General features: G+C 46.0%; 1 protein-coding gene across 1 annotated transcript in view; it reads left to right on the forward strand.

Annotated features, from left to right (window-relative positions):
• LOC115326026 (luciferin 4-monooxygenase) overlaps window positions 1-24,758 on the forward strand; it is a 112,443-nt gene that overhangs the window by 82,120 nt on the left and 5,565 nt on the right. The window contains 1 exon segment of the mRNA XM_042291635.1: window positions 11,654-11,798. Within this exon segment, the coding sequence (XP_042147569.1) occupies window positions 11,654-11,798 (145 nt within the window).

The following is a 24,758-nucleotide window of genomic DNA, read 5'->3' on the forward strand; positions in this document are numbered from 1 at the left end:
TTAACGCGATTGATAAACCGGTCGGGGTAGTTACGTTTCTTCAAAGCCTCCCGCACATGGCTAAGTTCTTGATCGCTAAGTGTTGAGTTAGATGGGACTGTTTCTGAACGATGAAGGCAACGATCTTACAACTGAGCTTTTGTGTTGAGTAGGGTGATGAGAGTGGTAGTCAAGAAAGTTTTGTCTGTCACATGGTTTACCATATACGGATATCTCCATCTTAAAGGGATACTACAACGAAATTTCGGCGCTCATTTTTTGGTCTATATGTGTTCAAAAAAGCAACATCACATCGAACATACCAATATTTTCTTTAAAAAGACACGAAAAGGATTTTTAAAACGAATTAAACGATTAGCAAAGAGCACCTGGTGGATGTAGTAAACGCCTCGCTTCTAATGCCCGTCTAGGAACCTTGACAGCTAGTGACGGAGGTTGTCTCGTCTCCGGCCACGACGAGAGAAGAGGGGCAGGAGGAACTCCCCTCTTCCCGAGAATGCCTTTTGTGTGTCGCAGAAGTCGCTATTGTCCCCCTACAGGATTACAGAAGATTAACCCGTCACTCAGAATTCGTACAAAAGCAGCCGATTCGGTGGCTGGAACGACTAGGCCATCCTCTCGACGTCAGCCTCGCCGTAGCTTTGCTCGTCTTGAGACGACCTACGTCACGATTGCGTTGGATGTCACGTGGTCTCCGCTGGGCCTTCTCCAGGCGCTTGCCAGAGTGGGCCGTTTATAACGAAAAATACAGCCACCAGGCTCAAAATACAAACGTGCGATTGTCATTTACGGATATTGTGGATCATATTCAACCTATTTTTGAACACGACGGGAATATTTCAAATTTCGTTGAAGTATCCCTTTAAAGAAAGATTCACTAGTTCTATGGACACGTACATACAGAAACGGCAAGGTACTATCGGTTTCATGTTCGCAGGTGAACTGAATTGAGGGGTGGACACTATTCAAATTGCGGTGAAAATCGGTTACGTTCTCTCTGTTAACTATTAGAAAAGTGTCATCGACATAGCGACGGTAAAACTTCACGGAGAAATCAATGCCAGACATTACCTTTTCCTCAACATATTCCAAGACGAGATTCGAGACGGTTGCGGAAACTGGACTCCCCATAGGGCATCCGCTGACCTGATGATATATGTCCCCATTAAAACTAAAATTACACTGGTTGAGACAAAAACGCAAAAGGAGTGTAACGTCATCAACAAGGAGGGTTGTGCGAGTGGACAACGACTGGTCTGCCATCAACCGGTCACGGGCGACATAAACCGCCAGGGCGTTGGGGACATTCGTAAATAATAAATCACATCAAAGGATACCATAGCCTCGTGCGATAGCAGGGTCTGAGCGCGTATAAGTTCAACAAAGTCACGGGAATTCCGGACGCTAAACTTAATGTTTCCCGTAAGAGGGCTCAGAATCATAACCAGATATTTGGAAAGGCTGTAAGTGGATGAACCAATAACATATACAATCGGGAGTAGGGGGCAACCCGGTTTGTGAATTTTGGGGAGTCCATACATTTTGGCTGTCGCGGATTCAAAGCAGAAGAGACGACGGTATAGGTCGTCACTGATGCGTCCTTTCTTTTTCAGCTCTCGAAGGTGGTCAACTAACTCTCTTTCGGACTTAGCAGCGGGATCTCTTGATAGCCTCACGAAATAGCGACTGTCATTTATAACTTCATACATCTTCTTCATGTAGTCATCCCTATCAAGCACAACGGTTCGTTTTCCTTTGTCGGCCTTTAAAATCATAATGCAGCTGTCTGACTTCAACTCATTAAGAGCAATGCGTTCTTGCTGATCTAAATTTGACCCGGCCGGTTGCGCATTGTTCAAAACACTGACAACGCGGCTTCTCGCGAGATTTACCCCTGTGACATCGTGCACATGTCTGAGTTTCTCTTCAATTTCAATTATGAAGTCACGTTTTGGAACGTACCGTGGAGCAAGGGCACAGTCCAGTCCTTTGGATAGCAGAAATAGCAAGCCAGAGTTGGTAATAGTAACATAAGGTACGTACGGCAGAATTCCCTGCCATAAATAAAATGATTTGGCTAACGCCAATGTAACGCAAAATGGGTGCAAAGAGTTTTGCGATAGAAAGCGTAAACCGAAAAAAAGGAAAAAAAAAGAAAGAAAGGCTGAAGGAAAGGAGAAATAAGAAAAAAAATCTCTGGCGACGTGGCCAAAAAAAAATTCTGTTCATGTGATTTTTCTTGTCACGTGACCAAACAAAAAAAATAAACGAAATAAATAAAAGAACACGAGAAAAAAAACCATCCCCTCCCCGGTTTCGAAGCTAGGCCCTCTTGATCGTGAAACTAGCGCGCTATCCGTTGCGCCAACATAACTTTTTTTTTTCTTTCTTTATTGCAAGTTGCGCCAACATAACTCTGCCTGTAATGCTCACGCATTCTCCCATCATAGGAGAAAGCTTAGTTGGCTTCGTAGTTTTTCATGCTTGTGTCATTTTTATTTCTGGCAAGAGTTCACGTCCAGAATGCTTTCAGAGTTTTCGAGCAAAACGAGTTTTCTTCATCCGAGTCACCTTCTACAACCAGTAGACCGCACTGGGTCGTCCGGCTAATCAAGCAGCTTTTTTCAAATTCTCTAACGTGCCCGTCCTCGGATCCGAGGTCGCCGTTTGACAAGCTTAACTTTCTTCCACCTTTTAGCCGGAACCCCCACGGCAGCTTTGTTCCGTCCCCACTCCCTCTCGAGAGGATGGCTCGCCCCGAGGCTAATCCCATTCTCTAGACGCTCTTTCCACCCAACGAAGCCCCTTTCCCTCCCCGTCCCCCAGCTTCGGGACAGAAGGTTCTTCGCTGTAGAACGTGCCGTTTGTACAGCGGCCTTTAAAGGGATACTTCAACGAAATTCGAAATATTCCCGTCGTGTTCAAAAATAGGTTGAAGATGATCCATAATATCCGTTAATCACAATCGCATGTTTGTATTTTGATCCTGGAGCTGTATTTTTCGTTATAAACGGCCCACTCTGGCAAGCGCTCGGAGAAGGCCCAGCTTAGAGCACGTGACATCCAACGCAATCGTGACGTAGGTCGTCTCAAGACGAGCAAAGCTACGGCGAGGCTGACGTAGAGAGGATGGCCTAGTCGTTCCAGCCACCGAAGCGGCTGCTTTTGTACAAATTTTGAGTGACGGGTTAATCTTCTATAATCTTCTAGGGGGACAATATCGACTTCTGCGACACACAAAAGGGATTTTCGGGAAGAGGGGAGTTCCTCCTTCCCCCCTTCTCTCGTCGTGGCCGAAGACGAGACAACCTCCGTCACTAGCTGTCAAGGTTCCTAGACGAGAATTACAAACGACTCACGAGGCGTTAGCGACATCCACCAGGTGCTTTTTGCTAATCGTTTAATTCGTTTTAATATTACTTTTCGAGACTTTTTAAACAAGATATTGGTATGTTCCATGTGATACTGCTCTTTTGAACACATATAGACCAAAAAAATGAGCACCGAAACTTCGTTGTAGTATCCCTTTAAAGTTCGGATTGTCCTGTCTGTATCGTTTCTTTTGTGTCTCCACTTTTAATGTTTAAAAAGTATCATCACGCTAAAATAGTACAATTTACGGGATTTTATTTTCATTCCCCAAGTGTGATGCGGGAGCTGCGCCACGGAGCCCCGGTCGTTTCCGCTCTTTGTTATCGCTAGGATTCGCCAGTGCTCAATCACAATGGAAGACACGCACAGAGCCACGCTCGCTTTTGCAATGCGCCGCCTAATAATGATATCTCTTGTGGAAGCGTGCGTACATCCGTCTTGCGCAGTGTTAGCTCAATGGCAGCACTTTCTGTAAAGGCGGATTCACACCGGGGATGTAAGCAGCCGCGCGATCCAACTAAATCGCATCGCAAAAAAAATAAATAAATAAAAGTAATTAGTTGGTCAATTTGGCGTGCGCGATGAGCTAGTCCAACGCCTTCGTTGGCGAGTCGCTTCTCAAAAACTCTCGCTTCGAACGCCGTTGGTTGGCTCGGCCTCTCCGCGACTAGAGTGCATCGTAAAAAGTCGGGTCAGCAAGCGACTGCTTAAAACCCGTCACTTTTTGCCCGCGATGGTCGCTTTTGCGATGACAGTTATGGCGCGACTAGATCGCATCGCCGGTGTGAACGCGCCATAATGTCGATCCAGTCTCACGGCGCGTCCCGATATTGGCTTGTGTACCTACGCGCGAGTGCAACATCTGGCACAATTTGCGTTTGCAAACCCTGCTCCAGCCGCGTCAAAACATTCAGCCAACCTTTGGACTGCAGAAATCAAGAGACACCCAAAATAAGATAAAGTTGCCAGCCGAATAAAACTTGATTTCTATTTAATTAAGATGAAGACCACCCGCGTACATCAAATACCTCATCAGCCGAACTCCAAGGCAGTAAGCCTAGTTCTGGCACTTGTTTGGCAACTTTGGCCCGCAGCTGCCAGATCACAGCCAAACTATCGGGAAGCGAAGCCTAACTTGGGCGCTCGTTTGGCGACTTGGGCCCAAAGATGCCAGATCTCAACCAAACTACAAGGTAGTAAGCCTAACTCTGGCACATTTGTGGGGATTTTGGCCCGAATGTGCCAGGTGACAGCCGAACTGTCTAAAAGTGAAGCCTAACTTTGGCATTAGTTCGGCGATTTTGGCCCAAAAATGCCAATGCTCTGCCAAACTACAAGGTAGTAAGCCTAACTCTGGCACATCTGTGGCGATTTTGGCCCGAATGTGCCAGGTCATAGCCGAACTATCAAAAAGTGAAGCCTAACTTTGGCATTAGTTTGGCGATTTTGGCCCAAAAATGCCAAAGATCTGCCGAACTACCGGGCAGTAAGCCTAAATCTGGCATTTTTTAGGCGATTTAGGCCCGAAGATGCCAGACGACAGCCGAACGACCCGGCAGCGAAGCCTAAGTTTGGCACTTGTTTGGCGAATTAGGGCCAAGATACCCAGACTGTTGCCAAGGGAGGTCAGGTTTGGCACTACTTTGGCTTCTTCGGGCTTTTTAATGCGCTAAACTGCCAGACGCAAGCCAAGTTTTGGCCCAGAACTCGGTGCTGCCTGGGATGGAACCTCTCGAAAGACATTTTGTTGAAGAACAAGAAATACTCACATGCGAAAATGACGCCGCCATACGACGCAGCTCGCCACTTAGCCTTCGACACACATTTCACTGAAATAATGAAACAAACAAGAGTTCAGCTGAAGGGGCACTTGAGGCGCTAATCGACACTCATACCAAAGCCTCGGTGTGCAATGACTGCCTGGACATGTGCGGCAACAATTACTTGAATGTACCTTTGAACTGCTTCGTCAAGCGAGCAAACAAACAACTTGCAAAAGTCATTCGGAAAAGAAATGCGAAAGCATAAGAAGGTTACACACTGCTAGCACATAGCAGATTGCAGCGTGCGACTCTTATTTCCCGGGCAGTGTGAGTTGGACTACGTTATTCCTTTCCTCCGTTTGGTGCTTAGTTCCTACCAACGCCGCGAAAGCAAACAAACTAACATGTAACGTGCAGCTCAAAATCAAAAGAGAGTGAATGTATTTTGTTTTTCTTAAATAGTTCCGTCGTGTTGCTTCCGCTTTGTATGTTGTGGACTGAACACGGACGGCGACCACCACCAGCTAATTTTCAATGCTCCCATCGACGCTCCGCGCGATCGTCGTCGATGAAGGATGTCTTTGCTGGGTGATTTTTATCTTTGTATCGTCTGGCTAACTTCTGTTTCTTTCGCCGTTGTTAGCGACTGTTCCAAATTTCTTTTGATTTTCATCTGTGATGGGGACCCCATCTTTTCTGCAAAGCTCGGAAAATGTTTGCACTTTAATTTTTCCCGTTACTTTTTTTGTTTTTGTAATGTTGCAGAGGTTGGTGCTTGCTCTGGTAATCTAGCATGTTGTTTGCACACGTTTTATTAATCACCTATTTAGGTAAGAAACTGACAACGCAGTTGGTAACGGATAAACAGTAACCTCTTACGACGTAGTTCGAGTGGCTGAACGCTTTTTTTTCCGCTTACCAGGTGTGCTTCAAACACGTGTGATCTACTGAGTGGAAATTGAGACCGCTAAATAAACTGATCTATCTATGCTTCTCCGCGCGTTGCAATTTAATTGTCCTTGCAGTTGCGATCGTCGGATGCCACTTTGCAACCGGACAGACCGAAATTAATTGCTTCAGCTCCCTACTGAAAAAAACCATTTGGCGCCCATATGAAAATAAACGGGTCCATACCGGTAACCGTTTAACCATACTGGTCACCAGTTTGTCAAAGGGGTCGCCCGTATGGCTCAAAGGGGTCCCCCGTATGAGCCATAACGGTCACCTATTTGGCAAACGGGTCGCTCGTCTGGGCAAATGGGCGACTCGTTTGGGCAAAGTTGTCGCACGTTTGCTCAAACCGGCGACCATGTTGCAAACTGCACCGGTTTAATCAAACGGCTCTCCGGAGCCCGTTTGATATTGAACGTACAGATCGGCGGCGTGGGCACGCCTAGCGTTTCAGCCGTGGCAGCCAATGTTTTCCGGAAGGCTGGGAGCGCCGGTTCATCGATTTCAGATCGTCCGCGTAATGCAAGTAATTATATTTATATTTCAATTGCGCTGATTTTCGATTATTCTGCAACTAAAACTAACACTTTTTTTTTTTGTTTTACGTAAACGCGCGACGTTGGTGAGCCGATATTTTTGACAGACCTTTAATACTTTGTCCATCTTTGTTGCTTCAATTTACTTATTCAGCTCGAATCTCTCTCGCAGAAGACGCGACCGCGTGAAAGAATGTACGTCTAGACTCCGTTTCACTTTAATTCAAGACGCAGCGAAGGTAGCACGCGTACACGCGGCTGCAAGAACATCGAGCATCGCGAGAGCACACCCGCCGTTGCAGCACTCAAACTACGAGCTTGCGCTGAGTTCTTTCTTCGCTCGGGCGCAAGCCGAGCTTCTGGCAGCCCCGCCGCTATTTCCAAAGTTCGAGCGCGCGCGCGCGCGCGCATTTGTTCTTCGGGACTACAAAAAAGCATCTCCTTCGAATGCCTGGGGAGAGGGAGAAGGGCTGTCCCGGTGGTCCCAGCGCCTTGACCTCGCCCCCTCCCTCCTCTCTTGTCACCCCTGTCACGTGACCCACAGCAGCGCGCCAGCTACACGCTGATAAGCATCGAGATCCGGAAGGGCGCGCCTTGCAGCCGCTTTTTTCTTTGTCTGCTTGTTGTCAGTTGCTGCTCGAAGTTCGCTCGTCCTACCTGCTTCAATCTGTCGCCTAACCCTGCGGTCTTATTGGGATGTCTCTCGCGGTTTGGTTGGGTTCGCAAGAAGTCGCAAATTCTCGCGGTTTGGTTGGGTTCGGCAAATGACAGCTTGTGCGCCGCATCGTGTTGAAACTTCCCAGGAGCCGTTCCCTCTCGTTTGTGTTTGTGTGGTTGTCCTGATTTGACCGTGTCGACAAATATCACGGATTACCTCTTTCAAGTCCGCTATTGTTATGGTAAGTGCACTGCAACCTACGTGTTGGCAACGATTGACCGTTCTTCTACGCGTACTCTTCTAAATTATCTAAAGAATTATGCAGCGCCTATTCGCGCGGCAGCCAGGAGAATAATTTCCCCGAAAGTCTACCTGCATAGTGTTTACAGATCGCTTGCACGTTTGTACTTGTCTACAGAAGAGGTAATAAACTTCGAGGAGAATTGAAAACAATCTTTTGTGTCGGTTTTCCTGTCCACTTACAAGCACCTACGCGAGTGCATTTGTTCTACGTGTTTTCTCCATGTTATAAATACGTTTATGAGTTTCGGGACGTCTTAAATATGTTTAAGATAACCAAGCTCCCAGACGATACCCATTTAGGGCTAGCGCATAATTTGCCATTTCGAAGGGCACGTTCAAACGTGTGGTCACGTGCCATGTCGAACGGGTACTCGTACCATACGGCACCCGTATCAAACGGGCACCTGTATCAAACGGGTACCGTTTCGAACGGGTACCGTTTCCAAACCGGTACCCGTATCCCATAATCACGTTTGATCCAAACGGATCGACAGGTTTGATTCAAACGGGCGACCAGTTTGCCACCCGTTTGAATTTCAAATGGTTTTTTTCAGTAGGGCCCTACTGAAAAAAACCATTTGAAATTCAAACGGGTGGCAAACTGGTCGCCCGTTTGAATCAAACCTGTCGATCCGTTTGGATCAAACGTGATTATGGGATACGGGTACCCGTTTGGAAACGGTACCCGTTCGAAACGGTACCGGTTTGATACAGGTGCCCGTTTGATACGGGTGCCGTATGGTACGAGTACCCGTTCGACTTGGCACGTGAACACACGTTAGAACGTGCCCTTCGAAATGGCAAATTATGCGCTAGCCCTAAATGGGCATCGTCTGGGAGGTTGGTTATCTTAAACATATTTAAGACGTCCCGAAACTCATAAACGTATTCATAACATGGAGAAAACACGTAGAACAAATGCACTCGCGTAGGTGCTTGTAAGTGGACAGGAAAACCGACACAAAAGATTGTTTTCAATTCTCCTCGAAGTTTATTACCTCTTCTGTAGACAAGTACAAACGTGCAAGCGATCTGTGAACACTATACAGGTAGACTTTCGGGGAAATTATTCTCCTGGCTGCCGCGCGAATAGGCGCTGCATAATTCTTTAGATAATTTAGAAGAGTACGCGTAGAAGAACGGTCAATCGTTGCCAACACGTAGGTTGCAGTGCACTTACCATAACAATAGCGGACTTGAAAGAGGTAATCCGTGATATTTGTCGACACGGTCAAAGCAGGACAACCACACAAACACAAACGAGAGGGAACGGCTCCTTGGAAGTTTCAACACGATGCGGCGCACAAGCTGTCATTTGCCGAACCCAACCAAACCGCGAGAATTTGCGACTTCTTTGAAGAATCGCTCGTTGCCGACATACACGTGGGTCTTTTCGAACACTGATAGCTTTGGTGCACATCCAATACGTTGTCCAGAGACATCCCAATAAGACCGCAGGGTAAGGCGACAGAGTGAAGCAGGTAGGACGAGCGAACTTCGAGCAGCAACTGACAACTAGCAGACAAAGAAAAAAGCGGCTGCAAGGCGCGCCCTTCCGGATCTCGATGCTTATCAGCGTGTAGCTCGCGCGCTGCTGTGGGTCACGTGACAGGGGTGACAAGAGAGGAGGGAGGAGGCGCGGTCAAGGCGCTGGGACCACCGGGACAGCCCCTCTCCCTCTCCCCAGGCATTCCAGGGAGATGCGTTTTTGTAGTCCCGAAGAACCAACGCGCGCGCGCGCGCGCGCTCGAACTTTGGAAATGGCGGCGGGGCTGCCAGAAGCTCGGCTTGCGCCCGAGCGAAGAAAGAACTCAGCGCAAGCTCGTAGTTTTAGTGCTGCAACGGCGGGCGTGCTCTCGCAATGCTCGATGTTCTTGCAGCCGCGTGTACGCGTGCTACCTTCGCTGCGTCTTGAATTAAAGTGAAACGGAGTCTAGACGTACATTCTTTCACGCGGTCGCGTCTTCTGCGAGAGAGATTCGAGCTGAATAAGTAAATTGAGGCAACAAAGATGGACAAAGTATTAAAGGTCTGTCAAAAATATCGGCTCACCAACGTCGCGCGTTTACGTTAAAAAAAAAAAAAAAAAGGTGTTAGTTTTAGTTGCAGTATAATCGAAAATCAGCGCAATTGAAATATAAATATAATTACTTGCATTACGCGGACGATCTGAAATCGATGAACCGGCGCTCCCAGCCTTCCGGAAAACATTGGCTGCCACGGCTGAAACGCTAGGCGTGCCCACGCCGCCGATCTGTACGTTCAATATCAAACGGGCTCCGGAGAGCCGTTTGATTAAACCGGTGCAGTTTGCAACATGGTCGCCGGTTTGAGCAAACGTGCGACAACTTTGCCCAAACGAGTCGCCCATTTGCCCAGACGAGCGACCCTTTTGCCAAATAGGTGACCGTTATGGCTCATACGGGGGACCCCTTTGAGCCATACGGGCGACCCCTTTGACAAACTGGTGACCAGTATGGTTAAACGGTTACCGGTATGGACCCGTTTATTTTCATATGGGCGCCAAATGGTTTTTTTCAGTAGGGTACGTCACATTAAACACGGTACAACAAACTTTTCGCCTAACACTCAGGTGTGTGTGGCAATCCGCAAATATTGTCGTTCTTTTTCGTGAAGCTTAATCGACGAGACACTCACGCAACCTTTTTCCTGTGTCTTCAATGTCCATGGCCTACAGCACTTGACATGCGAAGGGGTTTTTGTTCCTGTGAAGGACGGTTAGGCTGGTGAGCTCTGCTCATAAGCATTGAGAATTTATCTTCTGAAACACGTGTTTTGTCTAGGCGCTTTAAAATATTTTTTTATTATTTCAGTGTTAATTTAAGCGTCATTACTGGACGCCCTTCTGATTCACTTTAACGATTAGTGAGGGCTTAAAGTCGATTGACGCAACATGGCAGCACTCTATAAATAGTAGAGATCGCGTTGATGCAGAGCTTACTTAAACCTAAGCTAGTATTGAAGCAACCCATTCTCTGTGATGCATTATTCTGTTTGCGCGAAGTCAGCGCTGCGTCAACAAGATAAGCACTATTTCCAGCGCTGACTAACAGCAGTTGTGTGCTGTGGTGGGGAATGAGTGAACAGGCCTTTGTCATGAGGACCGACGACAATTCATCATAGTCAAAGCTGTCTTATTTACGCTTAGCAACACAAAATAAAAAAAAAACCTGGCTGTTCCTTCATTTTTGATTAGAAGTTCAGGTATCTGAAAAGCTGGAAAGCGCCTCCATCTTCCATTAGGTTAATAGACCGATCTCACCAAGCGTTTGGCGCATGCGCGAGGCAGCCATAACTTTAGTTCACAGGAGGCAATCGGCCGTGCACGAGCCTGTTCGTGCCCTGCACGCGCAGAGCTCCAGCGAGGTTGTCGCACGCGCAGAAAGACTAAAGTTCCCTCGATGCATTGCGGCAGCGGTGGCGTAGTCAAACTGGCTGGTGAGATCGGTCTATTGTTTATCTTTTCAGGTAGTGAACATTCCACGACTAACCGTGATCTGCACTGACGAAGCGGTATCGCATGGTGCCAAACGTCTCCATAGCAAAAAAAAATATGGGTTTGTTTTGAGTTGAGTGGTGTAATTTTGTGCTCCCATTATGCTATAGTTGCAAGTAAACTTCATATTTTCCTCATCCATTTGGTGTTATCTTTAACAAAAAGAAAATGTGGGCTTTCATATTTCCTTCCTTGTATCCGCCTTTGATGTGGCTCATGATCATGAAACAGAAACCACTCTGGAACAACCTATACATTCTAGACACCATAAAGTATACAATATATTTTTCCTGCGATATACGACATGTTACTTTTCTCGGTCTTACCAGCGCAACTGGTAAAGACGAACTGTTTCTTTCATAATGTATGAAAAAAGGCATCTCTGTTCTGCTATGGTTTGTCAATCATCAAACGCGAAGCGCACACCGTGTCTAGTGCATAGAGGCTCTCTTCAAGAAAGAAATTTGGGTCTCTTGAGTTGTTCACTCTTTTTTATATATTTAATGAGTTGTCACCTGAACTAATAATCAGCGTACTCAAAATAACTACCTAGATCCTCGACCTCTTCAGCGGAGATTCTCTTGGCCCCTACCAAAAAGGCGAGCTCGTGGTTCACAGCAAAACCCTTATGAAGGGCTACTACGGTCGCCCGGAAGCTACTCTAGAAGTTCTGAGCAGTGACGGATGGCTTCGCACGGGTGAGTTTGAGGATGCTCTTTGTGATATTTAATTATTTAATTTTATATTTATATAATGGGCCTAACCGCGGCCTTGTCATGTCCGCCGTGCGAGTACGCGTTGAGATCTAGCATTTGTGAACCAGTCTCATTCGGTAATTCAATGTAACTTGAGTATTGCGCTTACAGATATTCGTTTCTATTTTCAAACCTTGTGTCTGTAAGATACAGTGCTATTTTCGTAGGCTGAAAAGACATACACAACGTAGTAATCGTTTATGTTTACTGAATCAGTATGCAAGGTGGCCTTACACTTGAACCGCATATCTGCAGTTCTAGCGGAGTTCTGCATAAAATGGTCTTTCGATTAACGTGCACCTGCTGCTTAGGTGCAGAAAAAACTAGGGCAGTGTACCCCAGGTACGGGTATTGAGATACTAAGGGAAGTACCCCATCCTACACTTTGATGCACCGACGCAGCGGAGGCCACTGAATGGAAGGAGCATATCTCCTTACATATAATTGAACAATCCAAGAGCGCGGAGTTTTGTAGGCAAATATTCTCCAGAATTAGGTGTATTAAAGAAATACTGTATTATACGGGAATAATTTAAAAAAAACCTTAGGAGATGTGGGCTCAATACTACAAATGGGGATGTCTTAGAAATGCTTAGGAATAACATATTTATGTATCACAAGCTCTATAGAAAGGTTACAGTTGTCGTCCAGTTCTAGGGACGACAGAATTCACACCAAATTACTGAAAAACACTAAATTACACTCAGCTCGTCTTCTGTTAATTATCTTTCAACAATCTTTGTCTTCTGGCGAGCTTCCTACACGTTGTAAAATTGGCAGGGTGGTCCCCGTACAGAAATCGAGGGATCGAACCTTACCATCAAATTATCGTCCTATATCTCTAACCAGTGTGCCGTGCAAGCTTCTTGAGCACATAATATATTCAAATGTCATGAAGCATTTCGAAAATAATCTCATCCTCTTTTCAAACCACCATGGGTTCAGACAATCATATTCTTGCGAAACACAACTAGCACAACTTCTTCATGAAATGCTCCATAACATCGATAATAACATAGAGACAGACGCCATATCATTGATTTTTCTAAAGTATTGAATACGGTATCTCATAATTTACCGATGCTCAAGCTAAATGAACTTGACATTTATCCACTCTTAACATCATAGATAGGACAGTTTTTAACCAACCGTACTCAGCTTACTGTGATTAACAACCTCTCATCAGCTTATTCTCCAGTATCATCCGGAGCCCCTCTGGTTTTTTTAACATTTGTAAATAACCTACTTGATCACATAACATCCTGTATTCGATTGTTTGGTGATGACTGCGTAATTTACCTATCTGTATCTAGTCTGAACGATAACATAACCCTACAAGCTGACCTCAACCTAATAGCCGACTGGTGTAAACACTGAAAAATGACCAGTTAACTTTTCTAAAACAAATCTCGTTTCCTTCACGCGTGCTCATTGTCCTCTCTCATTATCTTACACTATGAGCAGCCAGGTAATTACCAAGTGTCCACCTTACAAATATCTGGGCGTTTACTTATCTGACGATCTCTCATGAAACACGCATATAACACACGTCCTGTCTAATGCTAACCACTCGCTTGGCTATCTTCGATGGAATCTAAAACTAGCATCACCATTTGTTAAACGACTAGCCTACACTACGCTCGTAAGATTGCAACTTGAATGCGCATCATCCATCTGGTCCCCTTGGTAACATTCAAAGATAACAAACATAAATGCACTTAAAAATCGCGCAATGAGATTCATTTCTTCAGATTACTCACGAGACATCAGCATTACTTCTTTACGAATGAAAGCTAACCTTGATCTGCTCTCACCCAGAAGAAAATGATCACGCCTGTCTCTTTTTCACAAGATTTATTATCATAACAATGACATCAGAACTTCACTATTATTCCCAGTTACTCACATATTTCCTCGAATGGATAACGTCTGTGAAGTTCGTCCAATTTTCGCCTCGCTAGTTCGTTTCTTAACTCCACCTATCCTTTAACAATAACAGACGAGCCCGCCTAACAGTTTCGTAACCCAGACAGATCATAACACATTCATATCCCAACTGACCATCTATCTGCATTTGCACTAATAGTAAAGTGAATTCGTGTTTATAGAAATGTTTCATTTGTCAATTTTATGTTTAATCAGCTGTTTTTCCTTAAAAATATTTTGAGTGTTTATATTTTTTTCCTGTTTTTGCTGCATTATGTATCAATGTTCTCCAGCATGTAACTTACTTTTTGTTTGTTCCTTTATATAATGTTTCTTCAGCACGACGCCCCCAGCTTGTGTAATGCCCGTACCCAAGTAGCACAACACGCCGGGTTGGGGATGGGGCGGTATTGGCCTGCCGGGATACCGATACCGGCCAGTACCGGAAACGCCCCAAGGGGCGACATTGGCCGGGCCCAATGCCGGAATCCGGCCGGTACTGGGAACTTATTGGGAAACCGGGATGCCGGGAATACGGGATGTTCCCAGCGAGCTCCCGACACAGATCCCCGGCATGGAACCGGTGGTGCGGTAGGAAACCATCAGTGTGCCAGCGTGTTTCCGGGTCAGAGCCAGTCCAATTGCGGATTAGTCCCAGCGTAAAAACAGATCAGTGCCAGCGTAATTGCAGGTCATTGCCTGCGAAATTGCGGATCAGCACCAGCGTATGCGTCATTCAGTGTACCCACCATAGAACCAGCAGAATCTAGCTGTGTCAGGCTTTAAAGCCCAGGAATGACATTTTACTGCATTTTTAAACAGCTAACTTCTCAGTAGATCAAATTGACTTAAATGTGGAAATGCTAAATTTCTCAGTCCAAACTATTTTATTGGTTTTCATATCTTTTATAGGTGCTGACCGTTTTTAACATGTTTTTCGGACTTGAACTGAAAAAAGCCGGTTTAGTATTTGTGCAATTTTAAGAAACAATGCTGTGTGAACAATTGACTTTCTCCATGTATACAGTATACTCATGGCAATTATTGTATACTCGTTGAGACGACATGTCCCATTCATCTGTCGCCCAGATGCATATTGTGGTTAGTACAAGAAGGGAACATACAAATTTTTTTTTACCGTGACATTCTTTATTGTGACTCGTGCATCCATAGCAGCTAGCTCCTCAGCCAGAGTGTCCCTCATCGTCAAGGGCGGTTGGAACCACCAGTGGAGTGTCCGTCTTTTTAACTCTATTGCCCTTGCCCAACTCCCTGCCCGTCAGCCACTTCTGCACCGCGTCCACGCTGCACGAGTGCAACTTTGTATGGCACCTGTAAAGAGAATTGTCAGATCACACAGATTAGTTGAGGGATAGGGGAAGCCAATATCTTGCATATTAGCTACACACAAGGTGCTGTTCACACACTGCAGTTTGTGAGCATTTACTTTGTGTAAATATAGGTCCCTCACTTAGCCTGCAATTCAAAGGTGACAGAAAGAGAGCACCACAGAGGTGGAGATTGTGGGTTTGGCTACCACGCTAAGGTGCAGATTCTATGGAGGCATATGGCTATTTCACGCAACATCCTATTAATCTGAAATGGGGGCGAGACGGGGCGGGGGGCGAGAAGGGGTGGGGTGCAGAAATGAGTGGTTAAAAAAAGAGCAAAACTTCCCCAACTGACACTCTACAGACCAAGGCCTCTAAATGGTCGTCATTAGATTTTCAACCTGGAAACTAACAGGATAACAAGACAAGAGCAACAAAAACCTTTTTCCACAGTTCCTTCAAGACGCTGCTTTTCAGTATGAAGGTTCCGAGAATGGTAACACAGGAGATATTCGTAATAAAAAATGCAAGTCAAATTTAAAAAAAAAAAAAAAATAACGACAGGAATTGACGACTTAAATTTTGCATATTGCAAGACTTAACAAGAAACTGAAGCTGTTCTGTATTTGAGGAAGAATACCGAAATCGTCTTGATATGGCATCCAGGATCACGAATATCGAGTTCATTTTTTCAATCTGGTGCACGGAGGCTGCAGAAATTAATTTCTAAAGTACAGCTGAAGCCCCTCCTTCCCGGGGCGTGACGTCATGCAGGGAGTTTTCGGAATTTCTGCTCTCGCTCATCTTCAGCTCCTGTCAAACCTATGCACGTGAACTATTGTATTTGTAAAAAGGTCAGAAATAGACGCCACAACTGGCATCAGTGTGGAAAAATACAACTGGCAAGCTTGCAATTGCACGCGCCGCCCACACGAGCGACACGTGCTTGGCGCCCCAAAGATCCTAGTACGACGTCACGACTGCTCTGAGGCTTTTCGTGTTTTCTCGCGTCTAGTTACACCTTCGGGGAAAACGAAAGCGATATTCAGATTCACAGGACAAAAATACGCCAGAAGTCACCTATAACTCGTTTTTTTGTCAAAAAGTGTTTCAGTTTCCCTTTAATTGTCAACATATTTCAAAGATTGTGCTTGTCTATTGAGCTCCAATAGAGATACCATCAATTTAATAGCTAGTAAAGAATATGCATTACCGATGACCACCTTACACATCATGGCGTCCTTGAACCTTGACTTTCCTTGGTAGCCCAAAAGGGCCGGAGAACTGCTCCTGGACTTGCTTTGAGAACAGGCGTCCCACCATCTCTCGTACCACCTTCTGCAGGTTCTTGCTGTCTCCTAGAGACACGAGCTGCTCCTCCTAGAAAGACAAAATGTGTTCTCAATATGTCAATAAAGTTATTTATATGCAGATACAATGGTATGAACATGTCTCAAGTAAGAGAATGTGAATGCCCAGGTAAATGCAGCAAGTCACACTATACATGCATCAAAATGTTACAATATTTACTAGAGAGAGAATAAATAATATTAGAATATATGGCATCTCTACCTGTCTTAGACGAAACCACAAAGATTAAAATATTCCCCTCCATACTCCGCTAAATCTCATTAGTCAGTCAAAATCGTTGCAACGTTCAAATTGTGCAAACGTTTTGATGGATCCTCTTTGCCCATCAGCATCCACTCAGTAATTTTAATAATGTATGTGGTTCTGAAAACAGTGCATTCAAGACCCTGCGCATCTTGACTTTGTTAAAGCTTAGTCTAGCTGCCGGCTAGTCACCCTACAAATTTATCACCTATTTTTACGACTTTACGAAGACTGGAATTGAAAAAGGCATAAAAAGGCAGGAATTGACCTAAACCGTCATCATAGTTGCAAAAAATGGCAACAGCAGCACAGTATGAGTAGTTACCTTTCCATATTTTTGTTTAGTGCTGACTCAGTTGTGGCCCTGTAGGCCAATGAACTAACTTACTCAGCTCAAGCTCGCCTCGTGTAATAATCGCTTGTGCGACTACCGTATGCTATGCCTGGAGACACAGCTACGCATGCACTCACACCTCCTGAATAAAGTGGCGGATGAAATGACAGTCACTCTTTCACCTTGGAAAATTTGATTTCCTCTCATAGGGCGACCTTCGGTTAGGACTGGCTAACATCTCATTTTGGAAATGCACTACTAATGTAAAGTAAAGATGGAATTAAATAAGATTTATCTGGCAACCCCTTACAAATTTGTTTGGGCATTCGCATATGGTGGGCACGCTCAAAAGCGATTTTAGACCAGGCTAAAAGTTATTTTCAAGCATGTACCTTTACTTCTGTAGCAGATGCCGAAAGCACAAATGAATTTATTGCCCTAAATATTTAGATCTCTTGATTATAGCCTCAAGTGAGAACAGGAACAAAACCAAAAGAAGCCCAATATATACTACAGCATCTCGATCCTTCTGTCAAGCAAGCATTAAACACAAAAAGCGCGCAGGCAGGTTTGTGTGTGCTCCGCACACATACTCACGGCGAGAGTTGTTGCAGGTGCGGAATTTAACTTCTAAGGATAAAACGGGCAGAAGTGTCGTAGCAAATCAGCATGATTTATGATTATTTGCATGGCCGACATATTGTAAGCACCCAAAGGCATATATGTTGGGCGATTTTACTTCCCCCGTTGTGAAATGCTTTACTTAAAAATATTTCAAGAAGCGGCAGTTGAAAAAGACATAAAATGCCGTTCAATGAGGTTGCACATGAAGGCCTCTCGTCTACACGACCTTCGGGTGGAAAGAACTGTTCAAAAATGTAATGATGCACAAATATTTAATTTTTGGTGGCCACCGTCCATCATTTCTCCCTTCAGTAGCCTCTATGAAACGCAGTTTAACAATTGCAAAAAGTTTACGCAGGCTACTAAAGCTGACTTACAAAACGTGCAACTGGCGTTGCGTCACCTTGACACAATTCTATCGCACGGTTCAGTTTAAGGGTACCCCTTACAATAAATAGCCTTCCATTGTGCATTGGCTGTGCATGCACTCTGCTGTTATAAATAACAGAACGCCCGTAATGAAGGTAGGGCAACTTACTTATTTTTAATTTGCCACCGACCGTGCTTCAAACATAGTTTGGGTGGGCATCCATTTGAAATATTACGGTAAAAGGCTTCAGTCCACATTCCAACCCCATTTGCATAAATCTTCAGATAACCCAAGTTAAACCACAAAGTAAGAATCGTAGCCTTATGCCCGTCAATATTGTGAAAAAGAGGACACATAAATACCGGCAGTGTCCTGTTGGTGAAGTTCTTCAGCTGCGCTTCTGCAGCATAAGCTGTTCCATGTTGCGGAGAGGCATCAGGAACAGCTCGGGTGGTTCAGGCCTGGCCAGTTCCTGGGGCGTCGCCTGTTCCCCGGGCCTCGCCTGCTCTCCCTGGAGCTTGAAAGACACCACGTGCCCGAGCACCTGCCCAACAGACTTGCAGTTCCCTGTTCTGCTGCTGTAGGTGCCCATTCTGGATGTGCAGGTCTATCACGGCCTAAGCAGCTGAGCGTCGAGGGCTGCAAGATAACCAAAGTATAAGAAAGCATTATCCATTTTGCTGATCAACATTATGCACTGATGATGCGAAGAAACTTTTTCAGAAACTTGGGTTTCGGGAAGTTTCAGAAGAACGCTTGAACCTTCAGGTGTTTCGGATGGTTTGGGTAGCTTTGGAACGGTTGCCAGACACAGTGAGTATTTCAAATTTTTTGTAAAAATTTAAGAGAAATTATTTTTTGTATGCAATATTTATAAATTTAATTAAAAAAAATGTGTTAATCAAATAAACTTTCTGAAAAGGAGACACAGCCCCAATTTTCAGAACTTCACAGTTTAGGCTGGTACGGTCAAAATGAATGCTTCCACAAAGTTTTATGATGTTTTTTGACAATCAAAGGAAATAACAATACTGATTCGTCGGCGACGCATGCAAGACGCGCTGCGCTTGGCTGCGATAAGCACCAGTTTAAAAATCTGATATATAGGTCCGTGCCTATTAGGCCTAGCTTGGTGCCTGTACCCTTGTTGGAACTGCCATTTTCTGGGCTTTCAGGACGGCCTTTTTTTTAAACTATCAACCGTCTAAGAATGGGAGAGAATCCCGTTAAGAACACTTGCCCTGGTATAGAAAACGAAATTGGCTGCAAGCGGCTGCTCTGTGGTCACATGATACCTCGCACCTAGGCATATGACGCTTTAGAATGAATTGGCACTTCCAAGTAAAGCACAGGTCATCAATTGCGCCCCTTGTTAAATATCAGAAGTTCCCAATGCAACTTTTTTTCTATTGTTTCACTCGAAGCATACAGCGTGTAACAGATGATCCACCTTTCTTCGATTCTGGTAGCAGACGACGCAACGGCATCTTGTTTCCCGCAGGAAATGACACTCTAGGGCAGACAAGCCCTCCCTCTTTACCCACGTTAGCAGGCGACGTGTCTGTTAAAGAAAGGTCAGCTCCCTCAGTACAAGCCTGCCGAGATCTCAATTTCACAAAACACCAAAATCGGGCCATTAGTACAACATTTCAAGGTACAAACAGAAGCTGCACAGCACGGCGCCGAAGCGAACTTGCTGCACCTAAAAACAAGCCTCTACGCTGTCCGTCGAACCTCTCCAGAGTAGGACAGCACCACGGCCGTTCTTGGCAGCATGCAATGCTTTCCCACAGCATTACGAGAACGTTTTGTGCCCAGTAGCGTATTGAAGGACTCGGTCACCACTGTAATTGTGCATGTGTCACTACGAAGATTTTGGAGCTAACTAAATTGAGCAACTGCACGCAAGCTAATCTGGTCAAGCATGCTAACAGAGGGCAGATCAAAAACGTGTGCTAGCACATTATCAGGACATTAGGTGAAAAGGAACAGTACAAAATAATACTTACTGCATTTCTGCAAACTTGATGCTCTGAACGAAGGCCAGTCAGGGTCTGGTGCTTGGTACGCTTGCACACGAGACAAGATGTCCGCCCCAAAATTTTGCTTGGCCTCACGCCGTTGTTTCATACTCACGTCAAACCACAACAGAGGGGCGGGCGCCACCGTTATTTCGTCATTCTCTTCGATGAACAGTACTCCTCCTCACTAGAATAAAAGGCGTGGTCAGACATGATGTTCATTCAAGTTACTTCACACTGTCAGGTCTTCGCAACCTTTAGCATATATTATAATAACTTCATGGGTATATCCCCATGCACGGCCACAATGAAACACGACGGCGTCGCATTCCGGTAACGCCAAATAATAAAAGTAGCAGTAAAAGAGAAAAACGGTGCTCATTTCGCGTAAAGGTCTGTTTACACCATGCTTTGTAGCTTTTTACTTGCAACGGTTTCGTGATATTGAGGTTTCGTGCAAATAGCTTATTTACATCCAGTTTTTCAAGCAATGGCAATGGCGTTTCGACTATACTCCGTTCATTTTTAAGCTGAGACTAGAAGCTCCGCCTTCAACGCAAGCTTTCTGCCCTTGCTAACACAAGTGCGATCATGCAGGCACGCAAAACCAAAGCACTGCAGAAGCCAGCGAGCTCGCACTGAAGGCGGAGATTCTAGTCTCAGCTTAGGGGCGAACGAAGTATACATTCCTTGCATAAGACGACACGCTAGGTAAGGACGGGGCCCTGTGCCATGCCGGTGGTGGACTGCACAACGCGCGGTTGTGCTTACGAAGGCGTAGGATGCCGCTAACTGCCTGGACATACCATAGAATACCGTGCATCCGCCCATTCCACATTAAGCGCCCATTACCAAATTTTTGAGATCTGAGGAAATACGCACAGTACATTTATATGTAAAATTGACGACCGGACAAGCACCCATCCCCCATTTTTTTGCGATTATTTCCAAAGTTTGAGTGCGCGCTTGCCCGGTATTTAACGGTACACCGTATTTTCATAGAAGGAACCTAGTTTTGTTAGATGTGAACTCGGAAAAACGAGCCGAGCTTACGATGATGACGGTTAGCCAGTACGTGCGGAATTTTTCAGCATTGGTGTGATTGCGCTACGAGCAGAAAGTTTCGATATACCGCTAAGTTATAATGCAAAAAAAAAAAATGTTGAGTCGAAAAAAAAGAAGAAGTTGTATTGCGTGCCGCAAAATTTGACGAGCGGCTCTAGGAGTCGCCTGCAGAAAAATTGTTACGACTTTGCGAAGTATGGCAAACAATGCAAGGTTACCGTCATAATCTAAAACCTGATGCAAGGATAAATAAAATAACGGACAAGCGTCTCGCGGACGGCACAAACCGATGCCCCGCCAGCAGCGTCTCGGCGAGCTAGCATGCCTCCACCAACACGGCGCGGTCGCCCCCGGAGACCGCCTTGATCACCGGACACCGCGCGGTGCCAGCCACCAGTGCTAAACCCCCCCTCCCCCCCCCCCCCACACACACACGCACGCACGCACGCGCACGCGCCCACACACACACACACACACACACACACACACTCACACTCACTCACTCACTCACGGATTAAGCGCGACGATGGGATGACGAGCTAGCGGGACGGTGAGACGACGCTCCTGACGCCCGACTCCTTCTATTTCTATCTTCTCCCCCACTTTTCTCCCCTCTCCCTACCCCAAGTCAGTGACAAATGCGCCTAGCGCGCGTACACGATTGACTCTATCCCCCCCCCCCCCCCCCTTAATTTTACTTCAACGCTTACAGCAACACACGGAGGCAACGCCGACCGATCGCCGTCTCGCCGGGCTAGCGGCGCGACACTCGTCCATACTCGGCCGGGAGCCCCGAAGGTGCGACTCGAAGCGTGGAAACAGCGCGATGCAACGAAAGGCAAAGGGCATCTACACTACGAACGGGCAGAAGCCGATGCAAAAACGTGCGCGAACGTAAACAGAAAAGTGCCGCCGCTCGCCACTACGAAATAATACGCGGCCGCATCCCTTTCCTGCTGCTCGTACTTTCTCTTACTTGACGGTTACTCTGTCTCGCGGGACATGCCGACGAAACGATCGTCGGGATACGGCGAAGGGCCGTCAACACCGTCGAGTCAACCACCAGAAAGCGTTGTTGAGCGGAAGTCGGTTTACTAGGCCTACATACGACGAAACCGACAGAACACGAACATCAAAATCAAAGCACAGGCGGTAACTTAAAGCGACTTCTGCCTTGCATAGATTTACATGCAGCGCTTTCACTCTCCACCACGGTCACATACAATTTTTCAACCCTGGAGCCACCGTACCTGAACCATGCCGCAAACCACGCCAACGTCCCGCTCGCCATTTGTTTTCGCTCACCTTGTCCGGCTTTGGATTGGATGCTGGATCGGCTTTCCAGCAAAGTCCATCAACAGCTGGCTCGATGCTGGATGAGGTCTGTTCTAGTCTAAACATGAAGTCGCAAATATATAATTGTGCTACTGTGCTACTCTATAAAAAAAAAAAAAAAAAAAGAAACGGGGGCACGAAGAAATACACGACGCTTCGACGAAGTGCCCTCTGGGAACTAGTTGGCCACTCAGTTTCGGTTTCGATTGAGCAGCTTCCTTTCATGCTATCACGCCGTGACCGAATGCGCCGCTTGAGTTTTCGATTATCTGACTTTTCACGAATGTACAATACATTCATTCTCGAACAAAACAAAACGAAAACTGGGGCAATTTCCTTGCACACAAATTACTGCACACAAATTACTATGATGTCTTCCTCGTGTCATCATATATCGCCCACTCAAATTTTACGCTGATAGGAAATTAGGTTTTCGCAAACGCTGAGGTCGGCTAGCTACGACAGAGGCTCTAACAAGCGTCTCCTACTCTTCGCTAAGCCTTTTGGATGAGCTTTTAATGACGCCCAAGATCTGTGTCTGAACGGTGTGTTTGAAAATATCTCCGCCTACTCAGCCAGGAAGAAAGCAAACATATAAATATTACGCCCATTAGCAACCGTCAAATGCGCTTTGAATAATTTCGTTCCTTTGGCACACCGCATAGAGGTTCACGCCCGTCCGACGCACTTCCGGCGAACGGTGCGACATTCCTCACACAATTGCTCGACTTTTGCTTTCTTAAAACGGTTTGTGTGTGGGAATGTGCCTATATGATTGCAGAAAGATTTTATGTGCGTATGCGATGTTGAATATTAGTGGAATGCAAGCGGGTGGGGACTTAGCTTCGTGCAGTGCTGCGGGCCAGTACAGATAAGAGATAAGATGTGTGTTCAAATTGAGCTTTTCAATGGCGCCTCCAAGTTTTACCTCACGTACTCAGGCGTATTAAGAAAAACAGTAGTTGCAAAAAATAATATTTCGTCTATGGACGCACAAAACAAAAAAAAAAAACAACTTCCTGACCAGCTGTAAAGGTGCGAGCTCGATGTATGCAAACTTATTGGTCGTTACAGCTTGTTGAATCGTACACAAGCAAGATACCCGAGCTACGCAGCATCGAGATTCCCAGCACTGGCTCGTTCACATATATCTCGAAACGCAAACAGAAAGGCTCGATAGTGTACAAAAATACAACAAGCTTGTGTGAAGACAAGCTATACGTCTCGGGCTTGTGCTATAGATTCGTGGTCTGGCCATTTAGGTTAGTTTAGAGACAAAAATGATGCTCTCGAGACCAAAAAACGTGAGATAACGGCCGTTAATAGTCCACGCTGCCGATCGAAACCGAAACCATGCCACTCTCCTCCCTGGCCAACTAGTTCCCAAAGAGCAATGCGCGCCGTGTTGCACGCAGGGGTTTATGGAAGTAGTCCATAGAATCCCCTAGCAGTGGTAGCGAGAAGCAGATCTGGTTTTAATAAGCGCGTAAGAGTTAAATGTAGTGACCCTTTCTGGTTGAATATAGGGTGCACGTGATGTTTTGATTGTGATCATGCAGAAAGATGTAAGAAACGAATGTTCCGCCTGAACTGTGAACTGTGTCTTCCTCGGAGAGACCGCTCGGACCCGGAGTAGTTCTCCGCGCAGCCTTTTTCGGGGGAGTACGATCTGTAGCCACTCGCAACATTTCAGTTTCGTTATCAACGTTGCCGCGGGGGAATGAAGGAGTTTCGCTGTTTTTTTTGTTTCGATTGCTGGGTGGGCTCTCTTGCTGTGCTTGCTTTCGTTCCTCTTGTCATAACCGACTGGCTCGAGCATACTGCGGCGCTGACATCGCTGCAGTTAATTTCAGGAGGTCTAAGAAAACGCAGTAGCAGCGAAATCAGCGACAGCGACGAAGATACCAGCTTAGCTCCAGCTCGAGTGACGACGAGGCAGCCGTTCTCGGCGAAGTCGCCGACTCATTCGCCTTGCCAGCGAAGAGGCCCAAGATATGGCGTTACGTCGAAGACGTTGTGCGCACCTATTCGGATGAAGAGCTAGGTATGTCGTTGGCTAGAAGACAATACGACAAATTCCCCTCAGATGGAACTCGCCTTTCGAGATGACGGTCGCTTTACGGCATACGTGTTTGGTATTGCTTAATAGACCCTTTGCAAAACGTACAGCGCCACGACGGCAGGAAATTTTGGGAACCCTCGGTACAGATCACGCGCACGCGCTTTCTCGTTGCGCCTCCGCGACTGCGCGCGCGTCCCGGCAGCTACCGCCAGCAGCCGTTG

Source organism: Ixodes scapularis, unplaced genomic scaffold (assembly GCF_016920785.2).
Source record: "Ixodes scapularis isolate PalLabHiFi unplaced genomic scaffold, ASM1692078v2 PGA_scaffold2__306_contigs__length_199485367, whole genome shotgun sequence".
Taxonomy (NCBI): Eukaryota; Metazoa; Arthropoda; class Arachnida; order Ixodida; family Ixodidae; genus Ixodes; species Ixodes scapularis.